The 15,809-nt window shown below is 48.2% G+C and overlaps 1 protein-coding gene across 1 annotated transcript; it reads left to right on the top strand.

Annotated features, from left to right (window-relative positions):
* Positions 1 to 5,123: 5,123 nt before the first annotated feature.
* On the top strand, positions 5,124 to 7,461 carry LOC136308518 (protein FAM90A11-like). The gene is made up of 4 exons (XM_066235930.1): positions 5,124 to 5,243; positions 5,712 to 5,911; positions 6,271 to 6,463; positions 7,108 to 7,461. The coding sequence occupies exons 1-4, from the start codon at positions 5,124 to 5,126 to the stop codon at positions 7,459 to 7,461; spliced, it is 867 nt and encodes a 288-aa protein (XP_066092027.1).
* The last annotated feature ends 8,348 nt before the right edge of the window (positions 7,462 to 15,809 follow it).

Below are 15,809 nucleotides of genomic sequence, written 5' to 3'. Positions count from 1 at the left end.
GTCTGGGTCTGCAGGAGGTGAGCCCTGCCTGCTTTGGGGAGACAGGGACAGGCCCAGCAGGGGGACCCACATACAGACACCCCGCTATCCCTGAGAGGGGGTGCTTGTGCCGGGTGATCTCACTGAGAAACAGGGCAGAAGTGTTCCCATGTCTTTGGATCTTTGTTTATGAAATGTTATGTTAAAGTTGTATTTTATGGTTCCTTTCAAGATTAATAAAGTTCTGCCAAGTAGCATATTGTACTTGGTTTTTATTTCTGAGTATGTCTGACCATTTTAAAACAATGACATTGTTGTTAATTATACTAATATTAATATTGAAAGTAAAATAACAGTGGAGGTCAGGGTACACACTCCCCTAAGTGAATGGTGAGGGAACTCTGTTGGCCCCTAAGGGTGTGGGTGGTGATCAGATCCCTAGGTTCTCTAGAAAATGTGCTACAGAAGGAAAAAGGAAACAGGACAAGAAGGGAGAAAAAGCACCTTACTAAAGGGTTCAGGACAGCTTTAGAAATTATAGGCAAATCCCTTCAGGACAGGCCACGGGACAGAATGGGTAGGGACAGGTCTGAGCAGAGACACCCACGGATTTCAGAGTTCGGCCCTGGGATGAGAGACAGAACTCCATACCACCCCTGCCGGGGATCCCCCCAGACTGGGATGGAGACACCAGAGCACTGTCACTCTCTGAGAACCTCTGCCTGTGCCCCTCCTGCCTCTGTGCTTCCCAGTCCCTGGGACTCCACAGTCCACTCCTTCCATGTCACTCACACAGGTACAGGGTTAACTAGGAGATGTCCCCCTTGGTGCACCCTCACTAGAGAGGACATGAGTGCAGCTGAGAGTGTCCTCAGAGTGTAGCCTGATTAGATTTATCAACTGTCTTCCAGCATAAATGGCAGTGGAACTGAGGACATAGAAATGGCTCCTAGGAGAAGAAACAAAAGGGTTGGGGACACTGAAAGGACAAGACCTGGCCGTTCTGTGGGACTGACCTCAGTGTCCATCTGGCTTCACCAGCTCCGGCAGGGTTGGGCTCTGGTGAGTTATCAGACATTAAGATGTGAGTGGTCCATATTTCCTTCAAGTTATACAAGTAACATCAAAGGTTCTCTGCATCTTTCCAGTTTATTGTGTCGATATTTATTTCACGTCCTTCACTTGGCTTTCTTTTTCATCTTTGTATAGAATCTACTAGCAATTGAAACTGCTCATGCTGAGAGTCAGATGTGTGGTGTCTGACATCATGACTGCCTGTTCCCTGGGACCCTCAGGGGCTTTTCCTGCCCCAGGACCAAGGAAAAGGGAGGATAAGAACATGGGGCAGAAAGAAACACGTTGCAATGAAACCCTGGATTCTCACAGACCATTCTCTGGACGGCTCATTCAGTGTAATATCAGGGGAAACTTCATGCTCATAAGCAACACTGAGGTGTTTTGAGGACTCATAGTGTACCAACACCCTCAGCGTCAGGAAGCCAAGTCCTTCAGGAATCACACTGCGTAGGCAATCCTGAGGACACAGCCATCTTAGAATAAAAGCAGAGGACAGTTCAGTTATATATTGTATCAGAAAATACAAGTATGTGTGTGAAATTTCGTCAATGAATCCTTTCACATACAACTCTGCAAGTAAATGAGACTTTTAGAAATTACCTATTTAAAAATTGGGAGTATAAATTGTAGGCAAGAAAGTGATCTCGTTATATTGAAATTAGAATTTTGCAAGAAATTTAACGTTGTAAGTATAGCAATCCTTGAAGATACGTGAACAATAAAATCTGTGCTGAAGCTGAGTGTGGTGCCCGGTGTCCCTGCGCGGTTCTGAGCACACATTCAGTCCTGTGTCCGGGGCCGTGGAGAGAGACCCAGACCCCAGGTGCTCACAGCCCTTCCTCCACCAGCTCTTCCTACAGAGCCCACCTCCCTCATCCATTTCCCTCCAGCACTCTTGTCTCCCTCTCAGCCCTGGTGGGGACACAGCTGTGAGCTTCATCCCCAGGTGCTGGCTGTCTCAGAGTGCGTGTCCCTGCTTATGCAAGGTCCCGGGGCAGGATCAGAGACCTCCAGCCCATGTCTCTGTGGCTAGCACCAACGCTGGACAGGAGACAGGCAGCCCTGCCCACCTGGGCCACAAAACACTCCCTGAATTTTGTTTCAAAATCTCTAAAGTGAGTGGTGGGGAGAAAGCAGTGAATTCCAGGCCACATTCTGTATCTTAGCTAATTCCTGAGGTTACAGACTCCAGTCTCCCCAGGTGCGAACGTAGCTCCTCCCCCACCACTGCCCAGGGGCTGCTGGGAAAACACGGCTGCAGGAGGAAAAATGCTTAATCCCATCAGCCACCTCCTGAGCTGTCTCTTGTGTTTTTTAATTATTAACGTGCATCCCCCATGCAAAATGAAGGTTCTCCTAAATGGGATTTTCACCTTTTGTCCTCAGAGATGCAAATGCTCCCCTCACCCAACACATACAGAACCTAAACTCCAAAGGCAAACACTCTAGAAGTAGTGGTGTGATCACATCGTACGTGATAAACATGTCCTTCACTACAGAGTGTGTATGAAACGAATGTATCTAATGTAAAATTGTCTATCGTATACTTAATGAGTATATAATGTAAACTAGAGCATGTTGCTGACAAAACACAACACAGCCAACACAGAGGTTCAATTAGAAATTCCTACCTAGAGTGTTCTGGACAAAATCCTGTTAAAAACCCCTCATTGAAATAAGCGACAACAATTAAGTGTTAGTCAACATAGAGTCCGAGTTGGGGAATATTTTTAAGAGCAAACATTGTTCATGGCATTTAAAATGCTCAGAGCTTCTTTCTGAAGCGCTGAGGAGATAAAGGAACGATCAATAATTAAAAGAACGAGACGAACCCGGTGAGCACCACTCTGGAGAATTTCCAGGTGAAAAGGGACTCATTTTTAGGCAGGGCCTGGGCCCCTCACCCACGGGAGGGCCGTCCCGAGACTGGACGTTCCAGTCCGGGGAGGAGGCAGTGGACGGGGTGCCACTCCGGGCAGATGCCGTAGCAGGAGGCACAGGCAGCTTCGGGGCTGGACGGCAGGGCGCATGTCACCTGTACGAATTCCCTGCGCGCCCCGCCGCCCCCACACGATGGACCCGAAGGGCAGGATCTGGATTCCAGGGCCTTTAGCACGATCAGCATGGGGGCAGGTTCACCCACAATTAACAAAAGCACACCCCTGAGTGCCCACAGAAAGGAAACAGGAGACCCTACCCCAGCGGGCACCAGCGGGGACTTGGCTTGTGAAAGCCCCTTGGAGCCAGGGAAGGTCCATGGGCCAACCTAGTGCCCCAATGGGGTAGTGAGAGTTTCCCTCCTTGAAGTCTCTTAATCAAACCCCGACCCGGGCAGAGGGAACAGGAACGACAGGAGGAATCAGGCGCCACCCCCCAGGAGTGGAGGCCGCATCCACCCACGGGAGAAGGCTGCACAGGAGGGTTGTAGAGCTCCATCTGTCCGCAGGGGGTGACTCGAGGTCAGCATGAGTCACCAGGCACAGTGCAGAACAAGCCATTCTCAAAGAGACAGATCTGTGGGCTCCATCCCCATGAATTCCCTAGAGTGGTCAGCTTCCCTGAGACAGGGGACAACAGTGGCAGACAGGGTCTGCGGGCAGTGGGGGCCAGGAGGTCTGCATGACACAGGAGAAGACTAGTGAGTCATAGAAACAGCTGCAGTGCAACAACATGACAAGCCCGAGAGAGGTAGACAGAAACGGCTGCACAGAGTGCGGAGGGGCTCAGGGCCGCAGAACGCGATCCTCAGTGCATTACTACACAGCTCACCTCACATGCATCTGACCACTCAGAAGGTACAGATTCCTGACCATAAGCACACAAGTGCATCTAAGATGAAAAGTCCTGAGAACTGTAAAGGACCAAGGACAGGGCATTCCTGCAAGACTGCCTTCCATCCAAGGGCATTATGCTAATTGTATGGTCACCTTCCACCCATCACATGATATTCAACCAGCTTAAAGGTCAGAAGAAATGGAAACGCCCCCCAGTGACCCGTCCTCAGTTTCCCTGGAAGCTTCATCTCTTCGGGCAGAGAAATTCCCTCATTGAGTGTTCTGAGGAACTGCTGAAGGACCGGACGATCACAGCTGGGTTTCAGGTAGGTTTCCTGAATATTGTCTTTCTTATTTTTATTTTTGGGGTATTTCCTGTCACTTGGGTCCTTATAGTGTTCAAAGAGTAGGGCATGTAAACTAGGGAGTGACGGGGCTTTAGGCAGAGGAGTGAGGATTCCTTAAGTTTCATAGTAAATCTGAGCACAGGGAAATTTGTCATCTTCAAATGCTATTTAACCCCAAAGTAAATTTCAAATGAAATGGACTCATCGCTGGGATGGTGGGAGCCTGTGGGTGAGCTGTAATGGAGAGAGGGTGGACCAGCCTAAGAGCACGTAAAGCCAGGATGACTGATTTGTTCAGACTCAGTTCTAACATACTCGTCTCACATTCATTGCAAACTGGTAAATTTTAGGCAGTGGAGATAGAAAGATAAAAGAGAATAAATAGCCCAGACCCTGATCTGTGAAGCTCCTTGTCTAGGAGAGGAGAATATAACTTTGCCTCAGAGAAGATGTACTTGGAAGTTCTTGTACTTTCTGTTCCTGGGAGCTTCACATTTTAGACGAGAGCGTACTTTAATTTTTCTCTTCTATATGGGGGCCCAGTATTCCTGCAGCACTGAGGATGGTGTCAGTCTGGGGAAATACTGCCTTACTCTGTCCTGCTCTGAGGGGTTGGGATGGACCTAATCAAACTCTCTTAAACGACTCATCAAAACTCACCAGGTTAGCCCCGGGTGTTTAAGTTTAGGGTCCTGCCCAGGTGGCTGGTAATTATGGGAGCCTGGCCCAAAGTCTAGAAATGAGGTCTCCCAGAGAGAGACAGCAGTTTTTCTGAGTGATCATGCTGTCCCATCTTCCCTGTGTGGAAGAGAGGGTCAACGAGGAACTGTTTTCTATGTGTGATTTGAAATGTGGAGTTTATTTATCTCTCTCTCTCTCTTTCCTCAGGAATTTCCTAATTCTGTAACTGAGAAAGACAGAACTCAGATTTAAGGTGGAGTTGGAGATGGCAGGTACTTCCCCCCAGCTCGGGCCCTGCAGACCCTTAACTGCGCAGCGAGGGAAGAAGCAACAGAGGGCCCCCGTGGCACACAAGGCTCCCCGCCCCGAGGAGCAGGACCCAAGAGTAAGTAGATACTTGGCTGTGTCAGGAACCAGGGCGGGCATGGACGACAGACTCAGGATTTGGACCTGGCAAGTTCAGTGCCCAGAACTGAGTTCCCTTCTCCCTTCCAAGGACCACAGAGCTTGTGATGTCCTCAATACAAGTATTTGGACACAAAATAGCTGGTGAGGCTGATGCTCCTGAGTCTCAGAACAACAACCACATTTCATAGCTAGTGCCATAGGCAGCTGTTTCGTGTCCACATATTTTTATTTGTGTCTATGTATTCACACTTAGTCCTCCACTCGCTTTTCCTGTTCTCCCATAACTAACATGAGTCTCAGGATCCACCCTAACATCTTCAATATTTGGGGGCCCAGTGAGCCCGTGTTTAGGTCCCTCTTCATCACCCATACTCACATCCCTGAGTCTGTCCTCCAAGTCCTCTTAGAAACCAGCCTGTGACGTGACCGCTTGCTCCCCCTACAGGTGAAGTGCAAGAACTGCCTGGCCTTCGGGCACAAGGCAAACAGTGTCAGGTGTCCCATGAAGCATTGGGGTGGGGCTCTGACCCCCCAGCCCCTGGGCCCCAAGCAGATGAAGGAGAACCGCAAGCCATGGAGCCCCCGAGACCTGCGGGCTGTAGGACCTCCCAACAGCACTGCCAGGGAGACTGAGCAGAGGTCAAGGTGAGCATGTGGGAGGATAGAACCAATCTCTTGGGGGCCTGGAATCCAGTGTGCCCATTCCTGCACTGTCTGCATGGCCTCGTCCGGGCAGCAACAGGGGCATGGAGATGTTGGGCAAGCTGCCATGTCCACCAGGGGTCACACTCAGGTGGTCATTCCTATACTGGGGGGCTCTAATGTGGAAGGGGAGGGTACTTGAGAGGCAGCATCTGTTAATCTGCAAGGGCAAGGAGGCAGGCAAAGTACTTCAAATGGAAGTCCTTCACAAAAAAATTGGAGGACTCCCAGGAGGAGGCAGTGTTTTGAGTGGAGGAAAGTCCAGTCTGGCCAAGGCCCAGGCCTCACTCCCTGGATAACAGGGTCACAGGCAATGAGCCTGGGATGATGATGGGTTTCTCCCCATTGGAAATGAGAAATGCAGGGACTCTCACTCACCTGTCATGTCCTGCAGGGACGAGGAGCAGCAGAGACAGGCTCTGGTCCAGAGGTTTCCCAGGAGAACCCCCTCAGCACTCCTTCAAGGATCAGACAGAAACCTGTGACTATGTGAGGGTGAGTGTCCCCCTTCTCCAGTCTTTTTCCCCTTTGGGATCACTCTGACTTCCCACAATGGTTTCCGTGTGAGGGGAGTGTAAGCTTCAGTGTGGACCCACATGGCTTCTAGAGTGTAGTGTCCCTGTGTCATTGCTGTTGGTGGCTCTGATGTTGCCTTTCCCTTACTTGTCTGCTCCCAGCAGGCTAGGGGCAGTGTTGTCCTGAGCTCACTCAATGCTTCCAAAGGGCTATCACTCAGGGGACAACTGGCATCTTACCATTGGGGTCCTAACACTCAAATGACCTGCCCACACTTGCTAGTCCTTAAACTGCTTTCCAAGCACCATGATTGTATCAATTTATTGAAAATGGTGTGAAGGGACGTGTCCTGCACCAACATCATTAACAGGAAGCATTGTAAGAAGCTTTGTGGGTGTTTTATATGATGTCAGAAATGGTATACAAGGGGAATTTTTAATGCAGTTGTTACTGACCAGCAGTGATATCAAGAACCTCATCATCTCTCCATGAACTGCTGGAATATCTTTACTGTGTATATCTTGTATTAAGTGCTTAGGTTTAGCTTTGCATTTTTTAATTGTATTTTGTATTTGATGGTGTGTGATCCTAACACGTAACCTGTGTGCTCTGTTCTCTGACAGCATCCAAACAGACCAACGCTCGTGCACACGACCAAGAGCAAACGTGTGGCCCACTCCAGTCTCAGCAGTGGGCCACCGACCAGACACCCATACGTGACCTCACAGACCACCCAGATTCTGGCAGCACAAAGTTTGGGTCAGGACTCCAATCTCGGCATCCAGGCTTCTGGAAAGAGAGCTGCTCTGACCTTGACCCAGACCAGCCAGAACCCCCACAAGAAGCCCAGACTCAGGCCCTGCCTGTGGCCCAAGGAGCACTCACAGGAACCAGAGTTTCAGTTTCTCCAGACTGCCCGTCCTCCAGCCCGTCCCCCTGAGTTAGACCTGCAGGGAAACCTCAGGTCCCCAGCCTGACACCTGCTCAGGGACAGCGCCCTGGCATGCCTCCCCGTAAGGGCCCTCTCCTCAGGACTGTCCGGCCTGCCACGGATCCAGGTGACACCCAGTCCACACGTTCCTGGCCAGCCCCTCCGCATGGTCTTCATGAGGTCAGACAGGGGCCTGTGGAGCTCCAGGTTCATAACAGCTCCCTCCGTCCCTCCCGCTGAGAAGCCAGCCCCTCCTGGTCACAGCCTGTCCATCCCAGATGAGGAAGATGTACCCTGTACCCGGGTCCCTCTGAGTGTCCTCTGTGAGGACCTTCAGGTGTCCTCTTCCTCTGAAGAGAGCGATGGCCAGTGAGTCACCCCGGGACACAAAGACTTGTTTTCCAGGTTTGGTGACCTGGAGCTGACTGTTGACCTCCAGAGGGGATGTCACCAGGAGCAGGTTCTGCTGGTGATCAGAGACTCTCCTGCAGGTCTGGGGGACAGAGGGTGGAGACCCAGATCATGCCGGGGACAAACACGTGCAATGACTGTGTCTTTTCTTGTGTATATAAAATTTCTGCTATGAACTTCTGTGTGGGCGTTATTCCAAGTAGTGGAGTAACAATTGGGTTTTTTCCTTTCTTTTTCTTTTTTTCTTTTTTTTTTAGTAAATCTTGTCTAATGGTTATGTGAATTTGTTATAATTACTGAAGTTTTGAATTATGCTGCTAAGGTGATATTTGAAATGGTAGTTTTTATTTTTATGAACTATAGATTTTATATATAGAAGTAACATGTGAAATAGTATTTTTAAAACTTAAAGCCATTGAATAATAAATTCATGTACTTGCATAAAGAGCCCTTAAATTTAATGTGAACAGGCAGCCCTGTCTGGGTCTGCAGGAGGTGAGCCCTGCCTGTCTCGTGGTGACGGAAAGGGCCCAGCATGGTGACCCAGACACAGTCACACACCACCAGTCCTGAGTGGGACTGTGTGAGCTGGATGATTTCAATGGGAAACAGGGTGGAAGGTTCCCATGACTTTGTACCTTTTGTTTATGAAGTTTTATATTAAAGTTGTATTTTTTCAGGTCTTTTCAAGATTAATAAAGTTCTGCCAAGTAGCATATTATATGTGTTTCTTATTTCTGAGCTTGTCTGGCCATTTAAAAAAAATGGCAGTGCTGTTAATGATACTAATATTATTATTGAAAGTAAAATAACAGGGGAGGTCAGGGTAGAGGATCCACTAAGTGAATGGTGAGGGAACTTTGTTGGCCCCTAAGGGTGTGGGTGGTGATCAGATCCCTAAGTTTGCTAGAAAATGTGTTATTGAAGGTAAAATGAAACAGGAGAAGAGGACAAAAACAGCCTGTAGAGGGGTTCAGGTCAGCTTTAGAAATTATAGGCAAATCCCTTCAGGACAGGCCACAGGACAGAATGGGTAGGGACAGGTCTGAGCAGAGACACCCATGGATTTCAGAGCTCGGCCCTGGGATGAGAGACAGAACTCCATACCACCCCTGGCGGGGATCCCCCCAGACTGGGAGGGAGACTCCAAAGCACCGTCATGCTCTGAGACCCTCTGGCCGTGTCCCTCCTGCCTCTGTGCTTCCCAGTCCCTGGACTCCACATTCACTCCTTCCATGTCACTCACACAGGTACAGGGTTAACTAGGAGATGTCACCCTTGGTGCTCCCTCACTAGAGAGGACATGAGTGCAGCTGAGAGTGTCCTCAGAGTGTAGCCCTGATTAGATTTATCAACTCTCTTCCAGGATAAATGACAGTGGAACTCAGGACAAATGAATGGCTCCTAGGAGAAGAAACTCAAGGTTGGGGACACTGAAAGGAGGACCTGGCGTTCTGTGGGACTGACCTCATGGTCCATCTGGCTTCACCAGCTCCGGCAGGGTTGGGCTTTGGTGAGGTATCAGACATTAAGATGTGAGCGGTCCATATTTCCTTCAAGTTATACAAGTAACATCAAAAGTTCTCTGCATCTTTCCAGTTTATTGTGTCGATATTTATTTCACGTCCCTCACTTGGCTTTCTTTTCATCTTTGTATAGAATCTACTAGCAATTGAAACTGCTCACGCTGAGAGTCAGATGTGTGGTGTCTGACATCATGACTTCCGGTTCCCTGGGACCCTCAGGGGCTTTTCCTGCCCCAGGAACAAGGATGAGGGAGAACAAGAACATGGGGCAGAAGGAGTGCGTTGGAAGGAAACCATGGCTTCTCAGAGACCATTCTCTGGACGGGGTCATTCAGTGTCAAATCAGGGGAAACTTCATGCTCATAAACAACACTGAGGTGTTTTGAGGACTCATAGTGTACCAACACCCTCAGCGTTGGGAAGCCAAGTCCTTCAGGAATCACACTGCTTAGTCAATCCTGAGGAGCCAGCCCTCTTAGAGTAAAAGCAGAGGACAGTTCAGTTATATATTGTATCAGAAAATGCGAGTATGTGTGTGAAATTTCATCAATGAATCCTTTCACATACATCTCCGCAAGTACATGAGAGTTTCAGAAATTACCTATTTAAAAATTGGGGGCATAATTTGTAGGCAAGAAAGTGATCTTGTTATATTGAAATTAGAATTTTGCAAGGAATGTAACCTTGTAAGTATAGCAATCCTTGAAGATACATGAACAATAAAACCTGTGCTGAAGCTGAGTGTGGTGCCCAGTGTCCCTGTGAGGTACTGAGCACACATTCAGGCCTGTGCCTGGCTCATGTGGGCAGAGACCCAGACCCCAGGTGCTCACAGTCCTTCTTCCTCCACCAGCTCCTCCTACAGAGCCCACCTCCCTCATTCATTTCCCTCTAGCATCCCACTGTGATCCGTCAGTCAAGCCCCTGTTGGGGACTAACAGCTGTGACCTTCATCTCCCAGGTGCGCGGGCTGTCTCTTAGAGTATGATGGCCACCTGCATTCTGCAAGGTCATGGGGCAGGATCAGAGACCTCCAGCCCATGTCTCTGCCTCTAGCAGCAACGCTGGACAGGAGACAGTCAGCTCTGGCACTGGGCCACAGGACCCTCTTGACCAGGGGTCCCTAAACTTTTTACTCATGCAGTAAAAAGTGGGCCAGTTCACTGTCCCTCAGACCATTGGAGGGTCGGACTATAAAAAAAAACTATGAACAAATCCCTATACACACTGCATATACTTTTTTTTTTTATTTTTATTTTTTACAGAGGCAGAGATAGACAGGGACAGACAGACAGGAACGGAGAGAGATGAGAAGCATCAATCATCAGTTTCTCGTTGCGCGTTGCGACTTCTTAGTTGTTCATTGATTGCTTTTCACATGTGCCTTGACCGCTGGCCTTCAGCAGACCGAGTAACCCCCTGCTGGAGCCAGCGACCTTGGGTCTAAGCTGGTGAGCTCTTTGCTCAAGCCAGATGAGCCCGCGCTCAAGCTGGCGACCTCAGGGTCTCGAACCTGGGTCCTTCCGCATCCCAGTTCAGCGCTCTATCCACTGCGCCACCACCTGGTCAGGCTGCATATACCTTATTTTAAAGTAAAAAAACAAAATAGGAACAAATATAATATTTAAAATAAAGAACAAGTAAATTTAAATCAACAAACTGACCAGTATTTCAGTGGGAACTATGCTCTTCTCCCTGACACCAATGAAAGAGGTGCCCCTTCTGGAAGTGCGCCGGGCTGGATAAATGGCCTCAGGGGGCCGCATGCAGCCCACGGGCCATAGTTTGGGGAACCCTGCTCTTGACTATAGCTGTTCCTTCCCCACCTCTTCCCAGCCACAGCCCGGAAAATAAGGCTGGCAGGAGGATAAATCCCTAATCCCATCAGCCACCGTTTAAGCTCTTTTTTAGTCTGTGTTTTTTATTTTGTTTGTTTTTTGGTTTCGTTTTTAACAATTAACTGTATTTGCTTACAACAAGCAAAATGAAGGTTCTCACATGGGGGATTTTTCCATTTATTCGCAGTGATGCAAATGCTATCCTTGAACCAACACCCATATTGAACCTAAACACCAAACGCAAACACTCAACAAGTAGTGGTGTGATCACTTGGTAAGTGATAAAGATGTCCTTTCACTACAGTGTAGGTATGAAATAAATGTATCTAATATATAATTGTGCACCCATACATTTCATCAGTACATAATATAAACAGAACATGATTACTGACAACACACAACACAGCCGAAATAAAGGTTCAATTAGAAATAATTGTGTAGAGTATTCTGGACAAAACCCTGTAAATTTTTACAGTGTAAAATACCCTGATTGAAATAAGTGACATTAAATAAGTGGGAGTCGCCTGACCAGGCAGTGGCACAGTGCATAGAGCGTCAGACTGGGATGCGGAAGACCCAGGTTCGACACCCCGAGGTTGCCAGTTTGAGTGCAGGCTCATCTGGCTTGAGCAAAAAGCTCACCAGCTTGAACCCAAGGTCGCTGGCTCGAGCAAGGGGTTATTCAGTCTGCTGAAGGCCCACAGTCAAGGCACATATGAGAAAGCAATCAATGAACAACTAAGGTGTCGCAATGCGCAACGAAAAACTAATGATTGATTCTTCTCATCTCTCTGTTCCTGTCTGTCTATCCCTGTCTATCCCTCACTCTGACTCTCTCTCTGTAAAAAAAATATAAATAAATAAATAAATAAATAAATAAATAAAATAAGTGGGAGTCAACACATAGAGTTCGGGAAAATTTTCACGGGAAAACATTGTTGATGGCATTCAAAATTCCCACAGCTTCCAACTGAATAGGTGCAGAAACAAAGGAATGATTAATAATTAAAAGAATGAGACCAGCAAGATGAAAGCCGCTTTGTAGAATTTCCGAGGGATAGGGGACTCATTTTTCAAGCTGGGCCCAGGACCCTCAGTCACAGGAGGGTGGTCTTGAGAGTTGATGCTACTGTCCGGGCAGAGGCAGGTGGGACATGTGCCACTGGGGCACAAGCAAGAGGAGAGGGTACAGGCAGCTTCTGGGGGGCAGGGTGGGCGTGCTGGGCGCTCACCAACTGGGGGTAGGCCCTGAGCACCCTTCTGTCCCCACAAGGTTGACCCGAAGGGCAAAGCCTGGATTCCTGGGCCTTTATCATGGTCAGCATGGGGGCAGGTTCACCAACAATTAAAGGACATGAGAAGGACACTGGGGTTTCAAGTACATGCACATCCCAAAATTTCAGACCCCAACCCTGGAGTGCCCACAGAAGGGAAACAGAAGACCGCACATGAGCGGACATGGGCAGGGGCGGGGCTTGTGGACATGCCTTCCTGGCCGGAAGGTCCGTGGACTGACCAAGGACACCAATGGTCAGTGATGCGAGGTTTCCCTCCTTCTGTCTCTTTTTTTTTTTTTTTTCATTTTTCTGAAGCCAGAAACAGGGAGAGACAGTCAGACAGACTCCCGCATGTGCCCGACTGGGATCCACCCGGCACGCCCACCAGGGGCGACGCTCTGCCCACCAGGGGGCGATGCTCTGCCCATCCTGGGCGTCGCCATGTTGCGACCAGAGCCACTCTAGCGCCTGAGGCAGAGGCCACAGAGCCATCCCCAGTGCCCGGGCCATCTTTGCTCCAGTGGAGCCTTGGCTGCAGGAGGGGAAGAGAGAGACAGAGAGGAAAGCGCGGCGGAGGGGTGGAGAAGCAAATGGGCGCTTCTCCTGTGTGCCCTGGCTGGGAATCGAACCCGGGTCCTCAGCACGCTAGGCCGACGCTCTACCGCTGAGCCAACCAGCCAGGGCTGTGTCTCTTAATCAAACCCCAACCCCTGGCGGATCAAAGAAGAACTGCCAAGGCTCATGTGACCCTCTGTGAATCTTCTCTGTTGGGTTTCTTTTTATCTTGCTGGAGATTTCACAACTACGGTGGGGAGCACAGGTGTGGCTCAGCTTGGGGAAGGAACAAGTCCATCACTCGGGACTCAGCTGAGTGCAGGATGGGCCTCTGGTATGGACTCTTGCCCACTTAGTCCAAGTCAGACGCATCGTGGTAAAAACAACCAAATCCTTGGCCTGGAGGGGCAGGGTACAGAGACAGGGCTAGGACCTTACAGTGTTCATATTGGGTGCTTATGACAAGGCCCTCATGGCCCTCAGCACCCTCTCCAGTGGAGTGAAGGCCTCTGCTGTCACCACCAGGGCACAGATGGAGACAGGTGACGTTGGTGAGCCCCGTGAAAGGAGCTGTTGGAGAAAAGGGACAACTGAGGAGAAAGGCTGTATCTGTAACCCACCTGCCAAAGAATGCAGACTCGTATTTCCACGTTTACAAGTGCGGAAGAAAAACTGGAACTTCACCAGCACTGATTCTTATTGGCAACAGGGTTTATTGTTTAATATTTACAAGCAATAGTCTATTGAAAAAAGTTTAATTTCTTATAAAATTCTGCACATAATATTTCCAGATTATGCTATCTTGTATTTATATACCATATTTTCTCAATGATTATTGTTCTCAAAATTCCAAATTACATGCTAAATAGTATTTTAAGGCTCTCTTAGAGTTTGTTTTTCCTTAGACTGAGCTTTCTGGTGTGAGATCTAGCTGAAGCTTTCTCCACTTCCATTTTAGGACTGCTGTCATTTCAGTGTGAGAACTGTTATGGTGACTATAAAATGACTGGTTGCTGAAGACTTCTTCCATGACACTGAGTCTTTTGTCCAGTCTGAATGCTCATATGGGCCACAGCATCCTCTCTGAATAAGGGGTTTCTCACCAATTATCACCAAATCACTTCTCACGAAATACCAATAAGTTATTGGTATTTCTCGAGAGGTTTCACCGTCTTTCATCCTGTTCTAGTGGTTATTCTATCACTGAGTTTTATTCTACGCACCATGCCAGGAGCGTGGCTGAATACTTCTTTGTTCACAGTGATTACAGACTTCGGGTTCTCCTAAGCAGGGTTTGCTCATTTTGTTTAGCCATAGGTTATAAACAGAATCCTCCTACATTGATTATAGACCTAAGGGGTCTCCCCTGTCTGAGTTCTCTAGTGTGAAGTTTAGAGCTGTTGCTGAAGACTGCATTCCTTCTATTTCCAGTGAGTTCTCCTGTGTCTCCTAGGATCAGACCACTGACCAGGTTGTCATACAACTGATTCTCTTTCATACACATTTGCATATGTCAGAGGAGTAAGGATGACTGTGGGATCTTCCACACTGATACAGTGTTTCTTCAATGTGTGAGTCCTCGGGTGTGTATAATGTCAAAGTTGTGATTGGCTTTTCTTCTACATTCGTTACACTTTTAATACCATGTCATCTCAGGTCAGAATATTTACTGAAGGCGTTCAAAATTTTCTCTCCACTGTGAGTTCCTTCATGTCGTCTAAGGGCAGAGCACTGACTGAAGGCTTTCCCACAAAGGTGACATCCGTATGGTTTCCCCCCAGTGTGAGTTCTCTCGTGTCGTCTAAAGGCAGAACATTTACTGAAGGCTTTCCCAAAAAGATGTCACTCATATGATTTACTTCTGGTATAAATTTACTTATGTTGATGAAGGTATGGCTGGTCACTAAGGGATTTATGACACTGTTTGCTGATACAGGCTTTCTTTTCTATGTGGTTTAACAAATGTTGAGTAGCATAATATATATGCTACTACAAGTCATACAAAGAGGGGTTATAAGTCCCTTCACCAGAAGAAAAGCTACTTAGGGAGAAGACACCTGAAAAAGAAATATATTTTAAAAACAAAATTACTTATTACTAGCTTAGTTGTCACTAAAGATTAAAGGTTTTAGAAATAAGCAGTAATGATTAACTAGAAAAAGAATTATACAGTTTTTTTTTTCATTTTTCTGAAGCTGGAAACAGGGAGAGACAGTCAGACAGACTCCCGCATGCGCCCGACCGGGATCCACCCGGCACGCCCACCAGGGGCGACGCTCTGCCCACCAGGGGGCGATGCTCTGTCCCTCCGGGGCGTCGCTCTGCCGCAACCAGAGCCACTCTAGCGCCTGGGGCAGAGGCCACAGAGCCATCCCCAGCGCCCGGGCCATCCTTGCTCCAATGGAGCCCTGGCTGCGGGAGGGGAAGATAGAGACAGAGAGGGACAGCACGGCAGAGGGGTTGAGAAGCAAATGGGCGCTTCCCCTGTGTGCCCTGGCCGGGAATCAAACCCGGGTCCTCCGCACGCTAGGCCGATGCTCTACCGCTGAGCCAACCGGCCAGGGCAAGAATTATACAGTTTTAACAATAAAATATAAAGTATAGAAATAATTTTAAAGAAAAGGAAAAGTGTTATAAAAGTTAAATATTTAAAGTTCATAAAATGTTAAAGGTTTATATAAGTTACAGAGGTTTGTAAAAATTATTAAAAGTAAAAGGTTTGTACAAAAAAAGTTTAAAATAGAATAAGCCTCTATTGTGTATTCTAGTATATATTATGCCTCATGT

Source organism: Saccopteryx bilineata, chromosome 6 (genome assembly GCF_036850765.1).
Source record: "Saccopteryx bilineata isolate mSacBil1 chromosome 6, mSacBil1_pri_phased_curated, whole genome shotgun sequence".
In the NCBI taxonomy this organism is placed as follows: Eukaryota; Metazoa; Chordata; class Mammalia; order Chiroptera; family Emballonuridae; genus Saccopteryx; species Saccopteryx bilineata.
The sequence above is the reverse complement of the archived record's forward strand: the minus strand, read 5'-3'. Positions and strand labels throughout refer to the sequence as shown.